The sequence below is a fragment of the Lithobates pipiens genome, unplaced genomic scaffold (genome assembly GCF_037356315.1).
Source record: "Lithobates pipiens isolate NorthernLeopardFrog02 unplaced genomic scaffold, aLitPip1_a1.2 Scaffold_18, whole genome shotgun sequence".
Lineage (NCBI taxonomy): Eukaryota > Metazoa > Chordata > Amphibia > Anura > Ranidae > Lithobates > Lithobates pipiens.
In genome coordinates, this window is record NW_027507758.1 from 240,810,916 (window position 1) to 240,833,610 (window position 22,695).

A 22,695-nucleotide genomic window follows, 5' to 3' on the forward strand; every position below is an offset into this window, starting at 1 on the left:
CTCTGCAATACCAGCCAATACTCTGCAATACCCGCCAATACACTGCAATACCAGCCAATACTCTGCAATACCTGCCAATACTCTGCAATAACCTGCCAATACTCTGCCAGAAATTGCCATACCCGGAGATACCCAGCTATACTCGGAGATACCCTGCAATACCCAGCCATACTCGGTAATACCCAGCCATAGACGCCCCCCCCCACCCACCCGCCGCCCTCCGGTGCTTCTACTGACTCGCCAATATGATCAAAGCCAGAATCTTTATTTTTTATTTTTTTTATTTCAGGCTTCCCGGCTTAGAGGTGACATGTGGGGTCTTATTGACCCCATATCTCACTGTAAAGAGGACCTGTCATGCCTATTCCTATTAAAGGGATGTTTACATTCCTTGTAATTGGAATAAAAGTGATCAAAAAATTTATTTTTGGGGAAAAAAATGTCAAACTAAAATAAATAAAGTAAAATGAACAATAAAAAAATAAAAAAAATAAAAATTAAAGCGCCCCTGTCCCCATGTGCTCGCATGCAGGAGCATACGTAAGTCCCGCCCACCTATGAAAACGGTGTTCAAACCACACATGTGAGGTATCGCTGTGAATGTTAGAGCAAGAGCAATAATTCTAGCCCTAGACCTCCTCTGTAACTCAAAACTGATAACCTGTAAAAAAATGTAAAGCGTCGCCTATGGGGATTTTTAAGTAGCGACGTTTGGCGCCATTCCATGAGCGTGTGCAATTTTAAAGAGTGACATGTTAGGTATCTATTTACTCGGCATAACTTCATCTTTCACATTATGCAAAAATTGGGCTACCTTTACTGTTTTATTTTTTTAAGCACAAAACTGTTTTTTTTCCAAAAAAAAAGCGTTCGAAAAATTGCGCAAATACCGTGCGAGATAAAAAGTTGTAACGACCACCATTGTATTCTCCAGGGTGTTTGCTAAAAAAACATATATAATGTTTTGGGGTTCTATGTAATTTTCTAGCAAATAAATGATGATTTTTACATGTAGGAGAGAAATGTCAGAATTGTCCTGGGTGCTCCAGAACGCCTGATGGCGCTCCCTGCATGTTGGGCCTCTGTATGTGGCCACACTGTGTAAAAGTCTCATACATGTGGTATCGCCATACTCGGGAGTAATAGTAGAATGTGTTTTGGGGTGTAATTTGTGGTATGCATATGCTGTGTGTGAGAAATAAACTGATAATATGACAATTTTGTGAAAAGAAAAAAAAAAGTAAAAAAAATCTTGATTTTGCAAAGAATTGTGGGAAAAAAGAACAACTTCAAAAAACTCATCATGCCTCTTACTAAATACCTTCGAATGTCTTCTTTCCAAAAAGGGGTCATTTGGGGGGTATTTGTACTTTTCTGGCATGTTAGGGTCTCAAGAATTGAAATAGGCCGTCAGTACTTCAGGTGTGACCAATTTTCAGATATTGGCACCATAGCTTGTGGACTCTATAACTTTCACAAAGACCAAATAATATCCACCAATTTGTACTTATTTTTACCAAAGATATGTAGTGGTATAAATTTTGGCCAAAATTTATGAAGAAAAAATGACTAATCTGCAAAATTTTATAACAGAAACGAAGAAAAATTATTTTTTTTACAGAATTTTCTGTCTTTTTTTTTTATAGCACAAAAAATTTAAAAAGCCAGCTAGGGGTTAAATACCACCAAAAGAAAGCTCAATTTGTGTGAAAAAAAGGACAAAAAATTTCATATAGGTCCAGTGTTGCATGACTGAGTAATTGTCATTCAAAATGTGAGAGCACCGAAAGCTGAAAATTGGTGTGGTTATTAAGGGTGTTTAAGTGCCCAGTGGTCAAGTGGTTAATTGCAAAATATATGTATCAGTTATACCAGCCTTTCACAACCTTTTCAACACAGAGGAACCCTTGAAATAGTTCTCCGGTTTCAGGGAACCCCTGTTAAAAATGAGAAATCTACAACTCATGATACATTAGTGTGATGGTCAGTGAGAGGAATGGTCCTTACACTTGTGGTCATTGGGAAGAATTACCTCTTTACAGATAGCTAAAAAGATCAATGGTGTCGGTGGGAACTTATCCGAGAGGCAGAAATGGCCTAATGCTGAAGGAACCCCTAGCAACCTTTGGAGGAACCCTGGTTGAGAATCACTGGCTTATAATATAAAAAAAGATTGCTTTTGCGCCGCTAGAGTCGGTTTGACTTGAAGAAAAGGTGGCAACCCTAACTGACACGGGAGCTGGGGGGCGGGACTGAGTCCTGCCGTCTGCGTCAATGGACGCAGCAGCAGGACTCGGGAGAGCGCCCACACGAGTGCCCCCACTGAATGTGGCTCTCCAAGGGGGCACTTGATTAAGAGGAGGAGCCAGGAGTGCTACCGGGGCACCCCAGAAGAAGAAGATCGGGGCTGCTCTGTGCAAAATCCTTGCACAGAGGAGGGACGTATCACATGTTTGTAATTAAAAAAATAAATAAATGAACCTTTACAATCACTTTAAGCCTGGGTTCACATTTGTGCGAACACAGACATTGCATGTGATTTGCGCCCACACTGTGGGGGCGAACGCATGCGATGTCTGTGCAATGCGAGTTCAGCCATACAGTTGTATAGCTGAATTTGCACAAAAAAGTGTCAGTGACTTTTTTCCCCCGCACTGAAATCGGATCGCAGGGGTGTTCTCACCTATGCGATCCGATTCCTGTGCAAGTTTACACTGCAATCTGTGAACCGATGTGGGGGTGTCAATAACATTGTATTGACACCCACAGCGGTTCGCAGAGAGATGCGATATGAGAACCGGCGTGGAAATCCTGCATCGCACAAGCATGAACCGGGGCTGAAGGGTTGGGAGGCTCCGGCTCCAAGGGGTTAAACAGTATAAATAAACTAAGTATATGGAAACCCTGAAAACACACATAACAAGCCAGTGAGCCTGTTCCCTGATATTTAGCAGTTGTAAAAGTCACTGTTTTTTTTTTTTACAGTCAGTAAATTTACTGATGGTTGGCAACTGTGATCTACATCCCAAACTTTCTTTTTTTAAGTTTTGCATATAGTTTTATAGTATAAAGGGCTGGAAAGCAGTGCTATATATATATAGATATATAGATAGATAGATAGATAGATAGATAGATAGATAGATAGATAGATAGATAAAGATATATACATGTCACCACACACTTATATATATATATATATATATATATATATATATATATATATATATATATATATATATATATATATATATATATATATATATATATATATATATATATATATAAGTGTGTGTGGTGACATGTGCTGGTGCTGTACACCTCGCAGGCTGTGGGAGTGGAGGGAGAGGCAGGTAATGGGTGACACAACAGGTCCCATCTGAGGGAGTGGCAGGACTGAGGGAGGGACCAGCTGGACTAAGTTGGCAAGTCAGCCATATTGCAGCCAGAGGGGAGTAAAGGAGCACCGGGGCTGAGAAGAGCAGGGCACCTCAGGCACTGACTGCCATCTACAGCGGTGAGTGTTGTGTGTGTGTGTGAGGTGTGGTGCCCATCCTCCATGCTGCCTGTCTATGACAGTAATCCTGAGGAGGACGTGTACTTGTATGTGTGTGTAACAGGTGTGAACGGGATTAGTGCCCCTGTTAGGAGAGGGCACCGTGTCTGAGATTGGAGGAGACAGAGCAGGCTGTGAGGGGACGTGTATAGAAGGGGCACAGGGCAGACAATGGAGGTTTGTGGGTGTCAGTGTTGTGTGTAGATGGATGGGGTGTGCCTGTGTTCAGGTGTCTTGTGTAATATAGGACACACAGAGCTGCCTGTGAGGAGGACTCAGAAATCCCAGCACAAACAGCTCTTCACATGTATTGAGGGGAGAGAAAGTGGCAGAACAAGTTATAGGAAGGCAGACAGGTAGAGGTGGGACCGAGTTCAGGGTCACCCTAGCCTACAAAGGTTCAGTGCCTCGCCATGAGCGCAGGTTAGGGTCATTCACCTGTCCATACACCCGGGACAATCGCCCACCCATGGACAGATTACTTTTACACTTCATTCAAAATGTTTTATTTATTTTTTGTAATAAAAGACATTTACAGGTGTATTTTTACAGATCAGAACGCAGCTGACCATCACGTAATCGTGCACTGCGTTCAGATCTGTAACACGAAATCTAAAAATCTGCGTCTGAGAACACACGTGTTACATGTATGACAGATGCAGGTATCGAGGGGAATAAAAAAAAAGGACTAGTTTCTGCAAGTATTTACTAATCATTACGCAGGATGTGCTAGAAAACAAAACGTGCAATGAATGAGATGGGTAAAACGTTTAGCCATACACAGCCATTTACTGTCTCTGATTTGTAGGGACTCCCATTTACAGTTGCACATGTTTTCTGTTCCCAGTCCAGGTGCTGCTTATTTATGGGATTTGAGTTTTAGCTGTTGATCAGTTGTACATATGTGTAGTATTTTATCCGTATTGTGTTAAGCAGCCCATACATGATTATGTTTTTTGTTTGAATGAAATAAAAAAAAATAAAAAAATAAAAGGACTCAATTCCCCCATAACTGCATTCAGTGTGGATGGGGGAATCCTCCCTGCTGAGTTATTGTATTCTGACAATGGGGAGACTTCCCTGCCATCAGAATACACTGATTAACGTCACTGGCTATAGCCGGTGGCACCAATCGGGCGGCAAAACTCTGACAGGTTGTCAGATCTAACTATGTTTAAAGTCAATCAGTAGATTGTAGACAGTAGTACAACCAGCCTGCCTATACATGGACCAAAATCCATCCAGTCCTAGTTGAACCAGCCGAATTTCGATCCATGTATGGCTGACTTTAGCAATCAATTCATATAAAACCTATGTCTAGGGCAGTGCTCTCCAAACTACAGACTGTGGGCAAGATGCAGCCCTTTCCTTGACTTTATCTAGCCCTTGGGGCACACAACGATGGAGTATTATTCCTCCCACTGACAATGATGGAGCATACATTCTTCCTCTGACACCAATACCAACGATTCCACTGATACCAATGATGGGGCATGATTCCTTCCACTCATACCAACCCTCCCACTGACACCAACAATGGGCCATTATTCCTCCCGCTGACACCAGCAATGGGGCACTATTCCTCCCACTGATACCAACAATGAGGCACAATTCCTTCCACTCATACCAACGATGGGGCAAGATGCCTCCCAATGACACCATTGATGGGGCACCATTCCTCCCACTGATACCAACAATGAGGCACAATTCCTTCCACTGATACCAACGATGGGGCATGATTCCTTCCACTCATACCAACGATGGGGCAAGATGCCTCCCAATGACACCATTGACGGGGCACCATTCCTCCCACTGACACCAACAGTGGGGCACTATTCCTCCCACTAATACCAATGATTGGGATTTTTCTACCTAACCACAGGGGTCCTATGTACTTTTTTTTTGTTTACACCCACTGACCACCAAACCTGAGACATTATCTTCTCCCACTATCCACAATCTGGCCCCCCTAAAGTCTGAAGGAAAGTAAACTGGCCCTTTGTTTGGAAAGTTGGAAGACCCTTACTCCAGGTCTAGGGGAAACAAAAATCCTCCCTTGCAGTGAGGCTGCGCCCTGCACCACAGGTCACAATCACTCTTTTATGTCTAGGGTACCAGAAAAAACTGTTTTAAAGGAAAAGTTCACCTTTTCAAAAAAAATAAAAGCACATCTTTTTGCAGGTAAAAAAATGTGCATGTATTTATTTATTTATTTTAATATTGGGAGCCTGTAAAGCATTTCACCCATAGCGGGTACTATGCAGAGCTCTTGCAGAACCTCTGTATAAGTTGTGTGCTCTTACCTCATCACCTTACCGCGGGCAGTTATACACTAACAGGAAGCATCAATGAACTACCTAGAGCAGTGGTCACCAACCCTGTCCTCAGGGCCCACTAACAGGCCAGGTTTTATGTATTATTATATCACCTGTTATGTATTTCAGTTATCTTGCAAACCTGGCCTGTTAGTGGGCTCTGAGTACAGGGCTGATGACCACTGACCTAGAGCACACAACAGCGCCCTGGTAGTTCATCGAGAACTACAACCTGACAGCCGCAAAGGTACAGTAGTTTCTCATTCACAGAACTCTGTAAATGAATGATGCAGGTGGGCAGAGCTCCATAGGGCTGCATGAATTGTGACAGCGAGTGCAAGGAGAAGATCCCTGGTCTGCTGTCACAGCAGGAACTCTGGGAGGGGGCAGCAGAAACACGTTACATCCTAAATACAAGTGTAACATGATAAAAAAGGTAAACTTATCCTTTCAGCTGCCCATACATGGATCATAATTCGCAGGGACTAGCGGACATCGATCCATACGTGGGCACTGTGGTTTAACAGAAGTTGTTCTACCGATCGACTTCTTTTCAGCCAACCTGTTGGAAAATTTCCACTCAATCAGCGCTGCAAGCTATAGCCAACAGCACTGATCTGTGTATTCTGAAGAAGGGGAAGTCCCCCTGCTGTCAGAAACCAAAGACACAGCAGGGAGGATTCCCCCATCCACCTTTTGTGTGTGGATGAAGGAAACACTCATTTATGGGCTGCCTTACTTACCTGATGTCTGATTTCCGAGCAGCCGACATTCATCTCTTGCTTCCTATGCTCCAGGCTGTCCATCGGTGTCCTCCCATACAGCTTAGGACTATAAGCTATGCATTGTACTTGATGACATCTGAGGGCATGTGACTCCTGGAGTGTAGGGGAGAAAATACTGCAGGTGCCGGTTCTAGAGCTCTTTCATATAGAGGAAGGTCTGTTTCGATCAGCAGTGGATATGTGAGCAGATTATAATATATATATATATATATATATATATATATATATATATATATAATCGGAACCCAACAAGATGGATGCCAGTTTTTTTGATACTTGTGCCCAGTGGAGACATGTGTAAACCTGCTAGCTCTATGGGCAGCTGGATATAAACGAACTCCGTTGCACGTTTACATCAGGCTACCTCCAAACCGTCACGTTCAGCTCTGGGAGAAACAAAAAAGAACGCAGTCCTTTTCCATTATTTTTTTCCAGACCTGAACAGACTCCGAGGTAGGTAGGTGTAAACAGACACAAGACCATTTACATCCACCTGTCCTTCGAGCTTGTGATCAAGTCTGCCTGAAAAACTGACAGATAGACCTGATTGAGTATGAAAGGGGCCTTACAGACTGGAGGGAGCCTGAAGAAGGACAGGATCAGGTAAGTAAAAGTGCTTTTTCTGGTACCCTGGATTAATGAGCATTTGAACCCTGCAGTTTGAGAGTTGCCCCATCGCATAATTGGATTCCCCCCCCGGAGTTCAGCTTTAGGTGATACCCTGGCTGGCTCAAAATAGATGGTAACTCATACAAACCACCCCCCCAGCAACCTGAAAACCCTTTTTTCCTTTACACTTCACCTGCCCCCTGCCTCCATTTTTACATAGATGAGAATGATGTTTGCTCCACTCCTGAAGTGTCCTGGTATATTCCCATCACATATCCTAGGAGGCATCAGCATCAACACAACGGCTGGTGTGGGGTGGACCTGGCATCTGGCCGGCAGTGCATAATCAGGGGGCCGGCTGTCTGAGCCTGGAAGAGACAGCTTTCTCCTGATGATGTCAGAGAGAAAGATGTTGGTACAGGACCAGGGGTACAACAGTTACATAGTTACATGGTTAGTAAGGTTGAATAAAGACACCAGTCCATCCAGTTCCACCTGAGTGAGTGTCTACAATTGTCCCTATCCCTGTACACTGCACACTCACATCAGTCCTTACACTCAAGCAGCCCACAATCCAAAGGTCCCCATTCATATACTAGGGCCAATTTTTTGACAGAAGCCAATTAACCTACCTGCATGTCTTTGGAGCAACAACATGTCAGGGGATCACAGTAGGACAACATTGGATTTTCTGGGCGTGTGAGTACGGTTTTTGAAGATAACTCAGCAGGCAAAGAAAAATATTCAGGGGGAAAACAAAGTTCTTTTTCTACATGGAATCTTTGCATGCCTTAAAACTGATCTTTCCCTTTTTTTAATCCCGTTATCCCCATCACAATGCCAACCCATAGTGCATGAATAAATAGATATATTTACAAATTATTATTTGAAAATACCTTTTTTATAATTTTTTGCGGCACTTCCAGGCCCAGCCGCCTAGGTGATTACATCATTAGGCTGTCCTGAGGACTCCTGGGATACCAGCATTATCAATCCCAGGAGTCTTCCGACATCCAGTCATCACCAAGCACACCATGCAGTATCACTACTGCCCCTACCTGAGACCGGGAAATGAATTCTGGGTAGCCGTAATTGCATAGAAGCGGGCTTCAGATTCCCATATCTGCAATGGCCACTGACAGAATACCTAATAAAAGATTTTACAGGTATATACTATGTGGATGGGTATAGGAATATCCAAATTATATGCTGCAAGTATCACAAGGATGCTTTTATTACAGTTGTGGATAGGAGACTGTAGCTCCACATAAAGCTTGCTGTGCACAGAATGACTTTGTGGGTGGCACTGTGGGAACCCATCCTCCTGACATTGCCTTGAGGCGATTTAGTTTGCGTTGTGCGCTATACAAATATCTCATTCATTCATTCACATCCTTCAATCTAAAAATAGAAGGAACCAGAAAATTGCATCAGTCAGACGCAGCCCGTGTTCAGGTATTCTGACAGCTGCAGGTGGCGGATGTGAGAATACAATCGTGGGCAGGAGAGATTCCTCCATCCACGCTGCGGCTAGTTATAGATCCCTTCATCAGGTTTTAAAAATCTGGATAAAGGGATTCAAGGCAACTCTGAGGCTTTCATTTAAAGTCATTAAAAGGTATCACGTAAAACTCTAAACTTACTGTATAATATTGTACCAGGAACAGCAATTAAATACCTATGATTGATAGTAAAGTAAATGTTTTACATTTTTGGTTAACCCCTCGTTCTCAGGTATTGTGCTGGCTGGTTGATCCTCCTACCTGTCATCATATATGATGGTGTAGATTCCCCACATCAGCTGGAGATGCCTATAGGCGTTGTGCTTGTCATAGCAATGTGACATATGCTAGTTAGTAAACAATGTTTTTTTTTTTTTTTTTTGGTTTTGGTGAGCTAGAAGGCCGTCACAAGTTTATACTGTACATAATATACGTTTTAACGCAGAGACAGAAAAAGTTAACAATTGTCCAATAATCTATAAAGATAGACATTAAAGGGTTTATTGAGTGACGTCTAGTGCAGGTTTAGAGGGTTACATGCAGCAATATATACGGAATATGTTTAGATTGAAGGGTGTGGTTTAAATGACCTTTTTAAAGTTGTAATTGGACTTTCTTCCGATGGGTGAGGTCTTTTTCTTCATTGCTACTTGAAACTGCTAGCTGGAGTTATGATTCACACATCTTACCCAAGAACGTAGGACGTTTTCCAAGCAGCTCGGCTCCATGTGCTGTACTATGTGTTCATGTTAATACTTTTCTATTTTAGGATCCGCTTTAGTACTGAACCTGGAAATTACTTCATTTTTTCTTTGGTGGGCAACTTCAGAAAGAACCAAACATGCCAAAACCGGTAAGAATTATTTTGTTGTCCTTGTAGAGTTTCAAAAGTAATCTAATGTACAAATCAATATATAAGGATTACATGCAATAAGCTGTGGGGATAGGCACAAACATTACTGCAATCCTGAGAACAGACATGTTTATTTACAATTGTATGCTCAGATTTATTCCGACCAATCAGGAAATGGCTTTAAAAGTTTGATTGCCTTCTCTGGTTCTGTCCTGCAGACATACCTTGATGGATGGGGATTATAGTGGGAGGCAGTTATTTGATGTTATTGCATTGCTTAACTTTGAACCACATGTCGCTAGATCAGGGTTTCTCAACTCCAGTCCTCAGGGCGCCCTAACAGGTCATGTTTTCAGGTTTTCCATTATTTTGCACAGGTGATTTGATCAGTTTCACTGCCTTAGTAATTACCACAGCTGTTTCATCAGAGGGAAATCCTGAAAACATGACCTGTTGGGGCGCCTTGAGGAAACACTGCGCTAGATCCATGTCATAGGACAGTGATACTTGTTATTTTTGTCAGGGAGTGAAGTGTGCATACACTGGACTATCTAATAAAGTGCACATTGTTGCTGTTGCATTAAAGTGCAACTTTAGTCAAAAAAATTCCTGCTTGATCACTTCAAGGTGGCCCCTTTTGCAGGTATAGCTATGTTAAACGATTAAAAATAAGCACTTATACTGTTTAAAATCCAGTAATATTGTGTCTTACCCTGCTCTGCACATGCTCAGTTGCTCTCTATTTTTTGGCACTGTGTTGAAAACATTGAGGCCAATCTGCTGACAGCCTAAAGATTTACTGCTGCTCAGGGGCCCCAGGCTTCAGCAAAATGGTAGACTCTGGCAGGAAAAAGCAGGAACAATGCTGGAGGCCATTTACAGCACATGCTAATTTTGGTTGCATAATTATTAATGTGAAATTATGTTCCTTGCTAAAGAAAGTATTTTTTTTGTAAAGTTCTGCTTTGAGACTTTTCCTATATTATTGGTCTCAGTCCTCTGTAGATTTTATCATCTTTATGTTGCCCAGCAGAACTTTGCTGAGAAATTTGTCCAATACTATTTCCTATGCTGGCTCTAGCGTCATTACTTTCTGAGTCACTGACACAGAAGAAAATATTACAGCGCACGCATGCAAAAAATGACATTTAACTCCTGCAAGGCTTTTAAAACACCTGAACATTTTCAAAACATATGGGGATTTGGTCACATCATATGGCTATATGATGCTTAAGCCCACTTACTGCGTCAAAGTACCTCATTATTAGTGGGCCCTACGCTATCCATAGAATGGAAGATCCTGCTGAGAAATACACTCCTCTATATGGGAGAACTAAAGGACACTAATGAGAGGCAATAATGAGGGGAGTGGGGTGCTCCTGACAGAGAATAGGTGTCAGAGTAATGTCATAACTCCTGATCTACAGGTCGATGTCTCACTAAGTGTGTAATGTATATTTCGTTTTGGATAGAATAGGGAGGGTTGAACCCCGTCAGTTTAATGTTGGCTTGTTTGCGTACCACTAGGGAAATTTTCTTTCACTTCCGGTCCCAGGGAACCAAAATAGAGGAAGTCTCCCAAAGTGAGAGAAACCCCCCCCCCCCCCCCCCCTTTAACGCTAGCCATATATTTCAGTTGAAATTCAAGCTGTGGTTGACCTTGTCAGAACTACCAGTCTGGACAAAAGTTGATTTAGAATTAGACTGAGCCTGGTGGAGAAATATCCACCAAATAGTGGCTGGATCCTCTCAGGTAAAGTCACTGTTCTTTTAGGCCCCTTTCACACTGAGGCGTTTTTCAGGCGCTACAATGCTAAAAATAGAGCCTGAAAAAAGTGTGTCCTTTCACTCCAGTGTGAAAGCCGGAGGGCTTTCACACTGGAGCGGTGCACTAGCAGGACGGTAAAAAAAGTGAAGGGGCGGTGTATTCACTGCTCCTAAACCGCTCCTACCCAATTAAATCAACAAGGCAGCGTGGCTATACCGCCGGCAAAGCGGTGCTGCGGTGGCGCTTTGCGGGCAGTTTTAACCCTTTTTCGGCTGCTAGAAGGGGGAACAAATAGCGCCGCTTTACCGCCGACGCCCTCACTGCCCCAGTGTGAAAGGGGCCTTAGTCAGACAGCCACGGGCGCTGCGACTGTCTGAAGACAATTGCCAGCAGTGAACATTTCTCCACTCACGCTATTTAGCAGCGGTTGAGGAATCGTTTGATTTTCCTCATTCGGTCCATAGACCTGAACAAGATAAATCTACACATGTATGGCTAGCTATAAACAGTTTTCCTCTTCAGATTTCCCTTTACCTTTTGATCTGGGCTTCTGCTGACTTTGTTTTGGTGACATCAGTACGCATGGATCAGTGTATAAGCTGTATACCTTCTCCAAACGTGAAGCACTGCTCCAAGTTTGTATCTTTCCACATCAAGGTATATAGTGGGCCCTGCACCTCTCACATAGCTGAACCCATAGGAGGACTGTGTAGTGTTTGTAAGCTGTTTGCCTATTTACAGCAAAAGATTGGAACTTGGAGCTGCACACCAGTACTTATAGAGGGGTGAATCCCCCCAACACAGACAGGAATAAAAAAAACTTGACAGGGGGTCTAACCCTACCTCACACCATCCAGTGCTAAAAAAAAGTTTTGCCAAGTGATAGATTTTAAGGCCATTTTCAGCTTGACAGACAGTCAGCTGGCATTTTTCAGAAGTAGAGCGTAGTAATGGAATCCTCTGTATTGTCTCAGTACCGCTCTCACCTGTACGGAACAATTGGCAGATAAAAGCTGATTTCTGAGTGACGGATATTGATTACCCCACTCCACTCTTCTTTGGAGTTGTGTTACTGAATAACTCAGTTAGACTGAGGCAACAATCCTCTTTAGAATTGTGGATGTAACCAGTAAATGCTCTGGGTTAATTTTTACGTGACCTCACAAAACTTGGAGCAGTAAGCAGAAAAGCTGGGAGACTCTCATGCAACCAAAGGAGTCACTAAGTATTTATTACCAGCAATAGGTGAACGAAATGATCAGCTGAAAGTCCCAGGAGTGCCATAGTCCATTCATCAGATGCTTACAAGCCTAAAAACACCAGCCTGTCACTTACTTTGCCTTGTCTCCATGGTATGTGGAGCTCAATTTGCCAGGTTCACAGTGTGTAACATGATATTTGTCCTCTATAGCCCGGTGTGCAATGATTTACAGAGGGAAGTGACTTTCCTCTCACATTGTAGTAGAAGTTCTGTGGCACATTTTGTTACTTCCTGATTCCTTAGAATATATTACACTTTCATAGAAGGCTGTTATACATTCAGTGTAGGCAGAAATATGGACACAGTCACATACATGGACATATTAGGGTTCATGCACACAGGGCTTTTATTGACCTATTATATGCTTAGTGTAAATTCCTGGTGTTTTCCTGTGTCTGGGAGCTGCACATTCAGCTGTATTACAAGCTGCACATGGCTGTGTTGTAAATGTTGATGGTTCTTTGCATCTCCACTGATTTGCAAATGTGTGTACAATGTAGCGATAGTTCCGTATTCTGAAAATACACTTTATGCACGGGCAAATGCCAATTCACAAAAGCGCCAGGAAGTTATACTAGGCATAAATTATGCCCATAAAAGCTCCATGTACATGAACCTTTATAGCAGGGCTGTCCAACCTGAAACCCAAGATGGCTATGAATACCTAAAAATGTTTATTTTTAGGGGGGGTGGGCGGGGGACATTTTTGTAAAAATGTGTTAACGGCTAACAAACACATGTGGGCGAAAAAAAAAAAAAATGCAGTGTCTTTTTAATGGATTTTTATACGTTTTATCTTTCTAAAGAAAAATCTCCCATTCTTCACAATCACACCTTATTCATGTCATCAGTTTTTGGCAGAACCTATATTTTCAAGAATGAAACACATAAAGGACATAATTAGAACTAAAATATCTGATGAGCACCTTGGGAACTCATTAAGAATTGCTACTACACCCATCCAACCAGATTGATGGGTCTGTTTATCAAAAAGTGTCAAACATCATATTTTATATGTGACAATTCCTCCTCTTCCAATATGGTGCAGGAAGGTCAAAAGGCTGGACACCCCTTCCTTACAGTACTATTAAAATGGTTGTAAATTCAGAAGGTTTTGTATCTTAATGCATTCTTTGCATTAAGATAAAAAGCCTTCTGTGTGCCTCAGCTGCCCTCATACTTACCTGAGCCCATCTCTATCCAGCGATGTGGCACAAGAAACTCATCTGTCTGGGACTCTCCCTCCTGATTGGCTGAGATAGCAGCGAAGCACCATTGGCTCCTGCTGCTGTCACTCAAAGCAAGTGAGCCAATGAGGAGAGGGAGGGGGCAGGGCCAGGCCACAGCTCCATGTCTGAATGAACACACAGAGCTGTGGCTCAGCTCGGGTGCCCCCATAGCAAGCTGCTTGCTTTGGGGGCACTTGGCAGGAGGGAGGGGCCAGGAGCACCAAAGATGGACCCGAGAAGAGGAGGATTAAGGCTGCTCTGTGTAAAACCACTGCACAGAGCAGGTAAGTATATTTTTATACAAAAAAAACAGACTTTAATATCACTTTAAACCAGTTCTAGCAGCTAAACTCAATACTTACCTTGCATGCTGCCTCCTCTCCAAAAGACTTCCCTTTCTCTTAGTTGATCCAGTCCAAACATTACCACCCCACCTGGTCTCATATTGCCACCCCTTCATGTGGGAGAGAGTCCAAGCTGATGCTATTACACTACTTGCACAGGCAGTCAGGGACAACAGGGCACACATATGCAGTGCCCAGGGTAGCACTTGTAATTATGGGACATATAGACCCAAGGAGGGGGATTTATATGAAGTGTTTGGTCGCTCCCCAACTGTAAGTTTGGAGGAGTGGCACACAAGAACACAGAGCCTGTGGTGGTAAAGATATCAAATTCAAAGTGTTCAGGATTTGTATTTAAGTAAGCATTTATTGTCCTCTGTTTTAACTGGTTCATAGAAATGTATTTATCATAAAAAATGTAAGGCTTTAGTACTACTTAAAAAAATACTTTGCAATTTAATAACATAGTATTATAATATCAAGTATGCAAATAATGTGATAAATAACACACTTTAGATAGAAATATACAAAGAGTGTATATTGGGGTTGAAAAACAAATGGAGTAATAAATGTTACCTTGGAAAAGTGAATTGTTGCTTAGTTTATTAAATAGTGTGAAGTTTTGACTTCTGGAGGGAGAATTAAAAAAACCAAAAAAAAACAATTTGCCTCATACATGATTAGATCATAGAAGCATGGATCATAGGACACAGGTTCAGTTCAGTTTATTTGTTAGGCTAAGTACACCTTTTCTACTCTTTTAGTAAAATATAGTTGTAATAAGTCAGTTTTGCATGATGTAAATGACAGTGGGTAGGAGACACTCTCTAGCCAGAGGCGCTAATTTTTTGTGAAAAACCCTTCAGGCAGGTGGTACACAAATTCATCGATAGACCGACTTGTTTATAACCATGATGTCTATGCATGGATAAAAATTCAGCTGGTTCCTGCTGAACCAAATTTCGATCCATGTATGGCCGGCTTTGGCTGCGGTGACAATCTGTATTGCTTGAGGTCATCGTGAACAATTGTATTCTAAGTTTACTTTAGTGTATTTCTAGAACGCCTCCCTTTGTGAGTTTAGTAGAGGAAAGTGAGTATTTGGATATGCAAATAGAGTACAAAGAGAATAATTTACTGCAGTCAACATTAGTCTATTGACCATGAAATTGTGAATGCCGAGATGTGTAAAGTAGGAAATGGGTGAGATGAGCAGAGAATTCTGCCCACACTTGATTGCATTAAAAAAACTAGTTTGTGCCTCGCATAGCGGCAGGCCGACATCCTGAATAATATATTTGTAACATTGGCGCATCTGTCGCATTATTAAGAAATGCCTTGAGTTTCAGTCCACCAATAAGTCATATGAAGTTCTAGCTGGATGTTGATGGGCAGAGTCAGTACAGTACCCGGCTTCTTACATGACTTGGATACGCCAACACCTACATCAATTCTCACTGTTATCCTGGAGATTTGGCTGTTCTCACCCATCTTTGCATGTTTTCAGACATCTCCTGTTGCATTTCCTTAATTAAAAAAGAAAACAACTCATAATGGTCATAGCGGGCATGTAGACCACGGAACTCAACATAAATATCAGTTTGGGGTTTACTGACCCTTTAATTATGCAAAGGTCAATGCAAAGATATACATGCTGATGTCAGCTATAAGATATTCCATATGGCAGGTTGTAATAGGATAGTGTAGACATTTTATTAGGGTGTTTACATGTGTACATGCTTTTGAGGCCATCACTCACATACAATCAATGCTGAGGTGTAACTCATTTTCCCAACAATAGGTTTAAACAGTGGCCTGAATGTTATCAGGGTTTGAAAGCTCACACAATGCACTTGTCATCAAAAAAAGAATTACGATTGTATGCTGACCAATGGGGAATTTGTTGTTTGTTCAAATAACTAAAGGCTTTTAGACAATGACACAATCCTGCAATTACATTCTAGTCACAAGACTAGAAAAAAAATCATGTTCTAGTGCTGCCTCTGAATCTTGTATAAACATACAAATGATATGCTAAATGTCAGTAAGGCTCTGCTTATGTGCATGGAGAATGCATGTAGTACCTATAGACACATGTTTCTTCTGGGCTGATTAAAGAATGGTAAGGTACATAACATGACCCTTCATTCTTAGTATTTATATCTTATTGCAATGATGCTTTTGTGGAAAATATATACTGATACTGACAGTAGGAGAATTTACTAAAACTGGTGCACAGGGAATCTGGTGCTTAGTAACCAATCAGCTTCTAACTTCGTCTTGTTCAATAAAGCTTTGATAATAAAACCTGGAAGCTGATTGGTCACTATGCACAGTTTTACTAGATTCTCTTTGCACCAGTTTCAGTAAATTTCCCCCAGTGTGTCTATAACGGGACTTTTATAGCATCATTTATTGTGTTAACAGGGAACAAAATAGAAACCAGAATTGTTTAAAGTGCAACTGCACTTCTTCTTAGAATTTTTTTTTATTGGTTTTGTGTACACACGATGATCCCCCATTCAGTCCTATGGAGAGTTCAAAATCCAACAGATTTCTATTATTGCTTGCTTACTTTATGAATGTCGTCTTGGTTTTTATTGTGATGTATTGTATTTGTAAATCTCTTTTGTAAAAACGAATAAAAATAATTTAAACCAGAAAATCCAACTGATATCTTCATATGACTGAAAGGAGATCTTGGCGGATCAGGTACTAGTGAGCATTAGACTGGCAAGGGGGACTGAAGGCCTAAAAAGTAAGTGTAACTGCATTGAAAGTACAGTTACACTTTAAAAGTAAATTTGTACTTAAATGGTTAATTGACTATTAAATGGCCATTTCCCCAAAAAATCCTTATTTGTTCTAGTATTCCCAGCACATTACATAACTCTCCTCCTCCAGGTAGGCCATGCACACCATGTGTGAATAACTCCTTAGCAGCGGTCCCTCACTCTCTGGCAGGATGGGTCAGCCTTTTTCAGTGCGCTCCCAGTACTTTCTCTGGCAAATTCAAACAGTGCACTCCCTGTTTAGCAACAGTAGCTGACCTCATCTACTGAGAGTGACTGAGAAAACAAATTGATTGTGCATGCACACTGTGCATACTACATACCTAAACATTATACACAGCACATCCCTAAACTCTGCACTCTGTACATAGTGCAGTCCTGAATTCTGCATAGGTCACTTCTGGAACTGGACTCTGTACACAGCATACTCCGGCGCTACACTCTGTACGTAGTGCACCTCAGACACAACCGACCCTTTGTGGGGGGGGGGGAGCTCTGACAGCTCTCTGTATAAAATCATCCCCTGCTTCCCCCCCCTCCCCCCACACTGAGTTCTTATAGAGCTCGGCGGGGAGAACTGTCACAGAGACATGCGTCTTTGTTTACATTGTGACGATTGTGATTGGAGACAGCCGTCACGTGATCGGGAGGGCCAATCACAGCGCCCATATCCTGATCTCTGCTCGGCTTGAGTATAAATAGAGCATTTTAGAGCGTTTAGTGCAGGCCATACATGGGTCGAATTCAAAACTAATTTTCTTTTGAAAATCGTAACAAAGAATTTTAGTTTGAATTTTGCACCATTAGTGCGTTGCAGCAATAGCCGATTTTCATGCAGCCATCAAATTTGATTGTGATTGGGCATGCTGGAAATTTTTGGGAAAATTTACGAATTTCTAACCAGTGATGGGAGAATCGTGTGAGAAATATAGTCAGAAAGGAAATGTGCATGAGCTGTGACCTGGAAAGAAAACCAGATTCCCAGTCACAAAAATTATTTTTTGTATCAACATGAGGTGAAATTTAAGGCTTGGTTGGTCGAATTTCGAAATCAATGGTGCACCATTGGATTACATAATGCATGAAATTTCTGACTTTTGAAAGAAAATTTGTTTGGAATTCAGCCCATGTATGGCCTGCATTAGAGTGTCTGAGAAAAGCTGTTTCTAAAATTCATTGAGCAATTTTAGAATAATGTTGCTCAACATAAAATTGCAAAGACTTTAACCACTTCCGGACCGCCGCGCGCCGATGTACGTCCCTACTTTGAGGACGGATATCATTGTTATGGCAGCAGCTAGGTGCCACAACCCTGGTATCCCCGTGTTCGGCCGGCAGTCTGGTACAAGATAAAAGTGGTCTCTGCAGCGGATTCGCCGCAAGATCACTTTTATTGGCGGCGGGAGAGAGCCTCCCTCCCGCTGCGTTTCGATGCCCTACGCCGCTTACCGGAGCCAGCAGCGGCGGAGGCGATCGGATCCTTCCTGTGGCTGAGCATGGAGACAAGTGAGTGAAAGATGGCCCCCACTAATCTCCATGACTCTGCAGAGCGGAAGCAATGTCAAAACGTCACTTCTGCCCATAGCTCTTAAAGGGCCATTTTATTTTTTTCATTTTTTTTAAATTACAATTTTTTTTTTTATTGTATTTTAGTGTAAATATGAGATCTGAGGTCTTTTTGACCACAGATCTCATATTTAAGAGGTCCTGTCATGCTTTTTTTCTATTACAAGGGATGTTTACATTTTTTGTAATAGGAATAAAAGTGACACAATTTTTTTTTTAAACAGTGTAAAAATAAAAGGTAAAATAAATAAGAAAAAAAAAATGTAAAAGCACCCCGTCCTGCCAAGCTCGCGTGCAGAAGTGAATGCATATGTGAGTAGCACATATGAAAACAGTGTTCAAACCACATGTGAGGTATTGCCGAAATTGGTAGAGTAAGAGCAATAATTCAAGCCCTAGACCTCCTCTGTAACGCAAAACATGTAACCTGTAGAATTTTTTAAATGTCGCCTATGAAGATTTTTAAGGGTAAAAGTTTGTCGCCATTCCACGTGTGGGCGCAGCTTTGCAGCGTTACATGTTTGGTATCGATTTACTCGGCGTAATATTATCTTTCACAATTTAAAAAATAATTGAGCTAAGTTTACTGTTGTCCTCTTTTTTTTTTTTATTAAAATAAGTGTATTTAAAAAAAAAGAAAAGTGTTCTTGCAAGTATTGCAACGACTGCCATTTTATTCTCTAGAATTTTTTTTTATAATGTTTGGGGTTCTAAGTAATTTTCTAGCAAAAAAAAATGTTTTTAACTTGTAAACAACACATCTAAAAAAGTGGCCCGGTGTTAAAGTTATTAAGTACATCATCATCTACAGTGCATAGTATCAAAAGATTCTGAGAATCTGGAGAAATCTCTGTGCACAATGCAGGGACAAGGCTGAAACTCAATATTGGATGCTTGCGATCTTCGGCTCTCAGACAGCCCTGCATTAAAAACAGACATGATTCTGTAATAGACATCACTCCGTGGGCTTAGTCTATGAACAAAGTTTGCAGTGGCATCCAAAAATGCAAGATAAAGTTCTATCATGGAAAGAAGAAGCCATATGTGAACATGATCCAGAAATGCTGCTTGTCTTATCTGAGCCAAAGCTCATTTAAAATGGTCTGTTGCAAAGTTGAAAACTGTTCAGATCAGGCGAATCAAAATTTGACTTTTATTTATTTTTGGCAAATCATGGGTGCTGCATCCGCCAGACTAAAGAGGAGAGGGACCCTCGGCTTGTTATCAGCATTCAGTTCAAAGCTTGCACCTCTGATGGTATGGGGGTGCATTAGTGTGTATGGAATGCGCAGCTTACACATCTGGAATAGCACCATCAAATGCTCAGCAAGAATGGGACAACATTCCTCTCTCAAAACCCCAGAAACTCGTCTCCTCAGTTCCCAGATTTTTACAGAGTGTTATTAAAGGTTTGTAACCTTAATAAACCAATTTATTGCCTGCCCCTCTCCTTTATCAGGCGATAATACACAGTGTTAGTGTTTATTACCATAAATGCCCCTAAATACCTCGCTGGGCTAAAGTGGGAGGGATCAAGCTCTTCCTCTGACGTCAGGTGGGAGGTTACATCACCGCCATGCTGGTCGCTCAGCCCCTCCCGCTGTAGCCCTGGATCAGAGTAGCAGAGTGGCCGGGAGTCAAGTGACCAGCCTGAAGATATCTGAAAAATGTATTTAGAGGCTTTGTTTTCAATAAACACTTGCACTGTGCATTATTGCTGGATACAGGAGAGGGACAGCTAAATTTGTTAATATTGCTGGATACAGGAGAGGGACAGTCAAATTTGTTAAAGCTAAATGTACTACGAATAGTGGCGGGGGGGTGGTTACAGCTCACTTATGCCCCATACACACTATCAGTTTTTCTGCTGCGTTTTTCCTTCAGATTTACCAAAAACATATAATATGAGGTCAAACCTTAGGAGTTTCAATGTGTATGCAATCAACCAGGCCCTTGAACTACATGGTTTTGGTAAACCTGAAGGAAAGTCAGCAGAAAAACTGATAGTGTGTATGTGGCTTAAGACACAAAGAGCTGACAGACAGGGAGAGGAGGATAGAGGAGAGCTGCGGATGATGGAGGCACATAACCTGACCACAGTGTCAGGGCGCAGCAGCCATGATAAACTGTGGTCAGTTTACAGAGGGGAGGGCAGGATCCGCCAGGTTTTTTTTTTTTTCAGTTTAGACGGGGGCAGGTTAGACAGTGCAAGCACTGTGCTGTTTATATGGGAACAGGATCCTGATATAAGGGAACAGGATCCATTTTTTAATTTTTAAGGGTTACAAACAATAAAAAAAAAAAAAAAAGAAGAGATGTCCAAGATCATGTCCCAATTTTTTTGGATATGGGGTTGTTTAAACATTTGATATGTTTTCTATTTTCTATTATGAATAAAATATGGATTTAGAGATTTTCAAGTCATTACATTTTGTTTTTATATAGATTTTACACAACGTTTTTGGAATTGAGGGTGTACAGAGTTTTCTTTGAATATTGTACAGAATTCTGAACGTAGCCAGCATGGAATCAAAGCTGTCCCTGGTCACCTGCATTGTATTCTGTCAACAAAAGCAAATTAGAAACATAACAGAAGCTTAATTGCCTTTGAGGACACATCTGGTGCTTGCAGATGACAGTAATAGTCATGTTTGCTAGGACATGAGATAATCCAGAGTCAAATGTTTTTTATTGTTGTTTTTACTTTTCTTAAATAATAAATACAATAAATGAACTAAAGGGGTGTTTCCATAGATTACACTTTATAGGGGTTATTTATGAAAGGCAAATTCTGCACTACAAGTGCAGTCGCTGTAGATCCAAGGGGAAGATCTGAAGTAAGTGGAGCTCTGCTGATTTTATCATCCAATCATGTGCAAGCTACAATGCTGTTTTTTATTTTCCTTGCATGTTCCCCTCGGATTTACAGTAACTGCTCTTGAAAGTGCACTTGTAGTGAAAAGTGGATTTGCCTTTCATAAATAACCCCCATTGCCTTTCATGTGGAGTGTATTGTTTGCTACAAATAAAATGAATATAGTAACAATTTGAATCATTCAGACCTTTTGCAGAGTGTGTATTTTTCTTCAGTCTACAGCTAAGGCTTGGTACACACTCGCACAGGGCCCTTTTTTATGGTCTGCACCAGAATCACTCATGTCCAAACTGTCAGTTTGCAGCGCAATATATGCAAGCTGAAATGGGGGTGTCATTAATATTGTATTGATACTCCCAGCAGTTCACATATGGCAGTGTGAACTATCTTGCGAGTCGGATGCGAAGCGGGAACTCGCAGTGGATTTGAAGGGTTCCCGCATTGCACAAGTGTGAACTGGGAGCGATATGATCTGCACATCTACCAAATGAATGGTTGTGTAAATCATATTTCCTCTTAACATATGAATCTGATTAGCCATAGGAGATGAATAATGTTGGCTTAAACAGAAATGTTATCTTTTATACAAGACACCAGGTCTGTAGCCTCTGAACTACACGGACACTTGTAATCTGATTTAAAAGCACTGCATTGAGCTTTGTATGATTCAGCAATATTGGACAATATGTAGCTGTCTCTATTGTCCGTTGTTAGATTAGCCAGTGGTATTTTGGGTATAAATAATGTACTGCATTGTATTTATTAATAGTGCTAGTAATGGTGTTAGTAAAACATAGCCTACATGAGACAAACTTTGTTGAGGATTTACTTTTATATCTCCAAATTTAACTCTGCTGGCTAAAATCTGCATCTGTTAAAGTGGTTGTATGGTCAATTTTTTAACTTTTACCTACAGGAAAGCCTATAATAAGGCTTACCTGTAGGTAAAAAAAAATATCTCCAAAACCTGTACGGTTTAGGAGATATTCCCCTCGGTATGCGCCGCTCACTGCAGCGGCGCATGCGCACAAGGGGGTTCTCGCCATAAAAATCCGGCAGCGCTCGTCCGGCCGGACTGAAATCTCCCGCGCGCATGTCAGCTCCCTCGGCGTGGATCGGGCCAGATGTCGGGGCCTCGTTCTAAGGTAAGTATTTCATAATGAGCTAGTATGCGGTGCATACTAGCTCATTATGCCTTTTGCTTTGCAGGTTTAAAAAAAAATAAAAAAAATTTGCGGGTTTA

At 41.5% G+C, this 22,695-nt stretch overlaps 1 protein-coding gene across 1 annotated transcript in view; it reads left to right on the forward strand.

Annotated features, from left to right (window-relative positions):
* The first annotated feature begins 3,358 nt into the window (after positions 1-3,358).
* EZR (ezrin) overlaps positions 3,359-22,695 on the forward strand; it is a 118,134-nt gene continuing 98,797 nt past the window's right edge. Inside the window, exons 1-2 of the mRNA XM_077486727.1 lie at positions 3,359-3,514; positions 9,534-9,617. Of these exons, the coding sequence (XP_077342853.1) occupies positions 9,606-9,617 (12 nt within the window). The 5' untranslated portion in view covers positions 3,359-3,514; positions 9,534-9,605. The remainder of the gene's footprint in view (positions 3,515-9,533; positions 9,618-22,695) is intronic.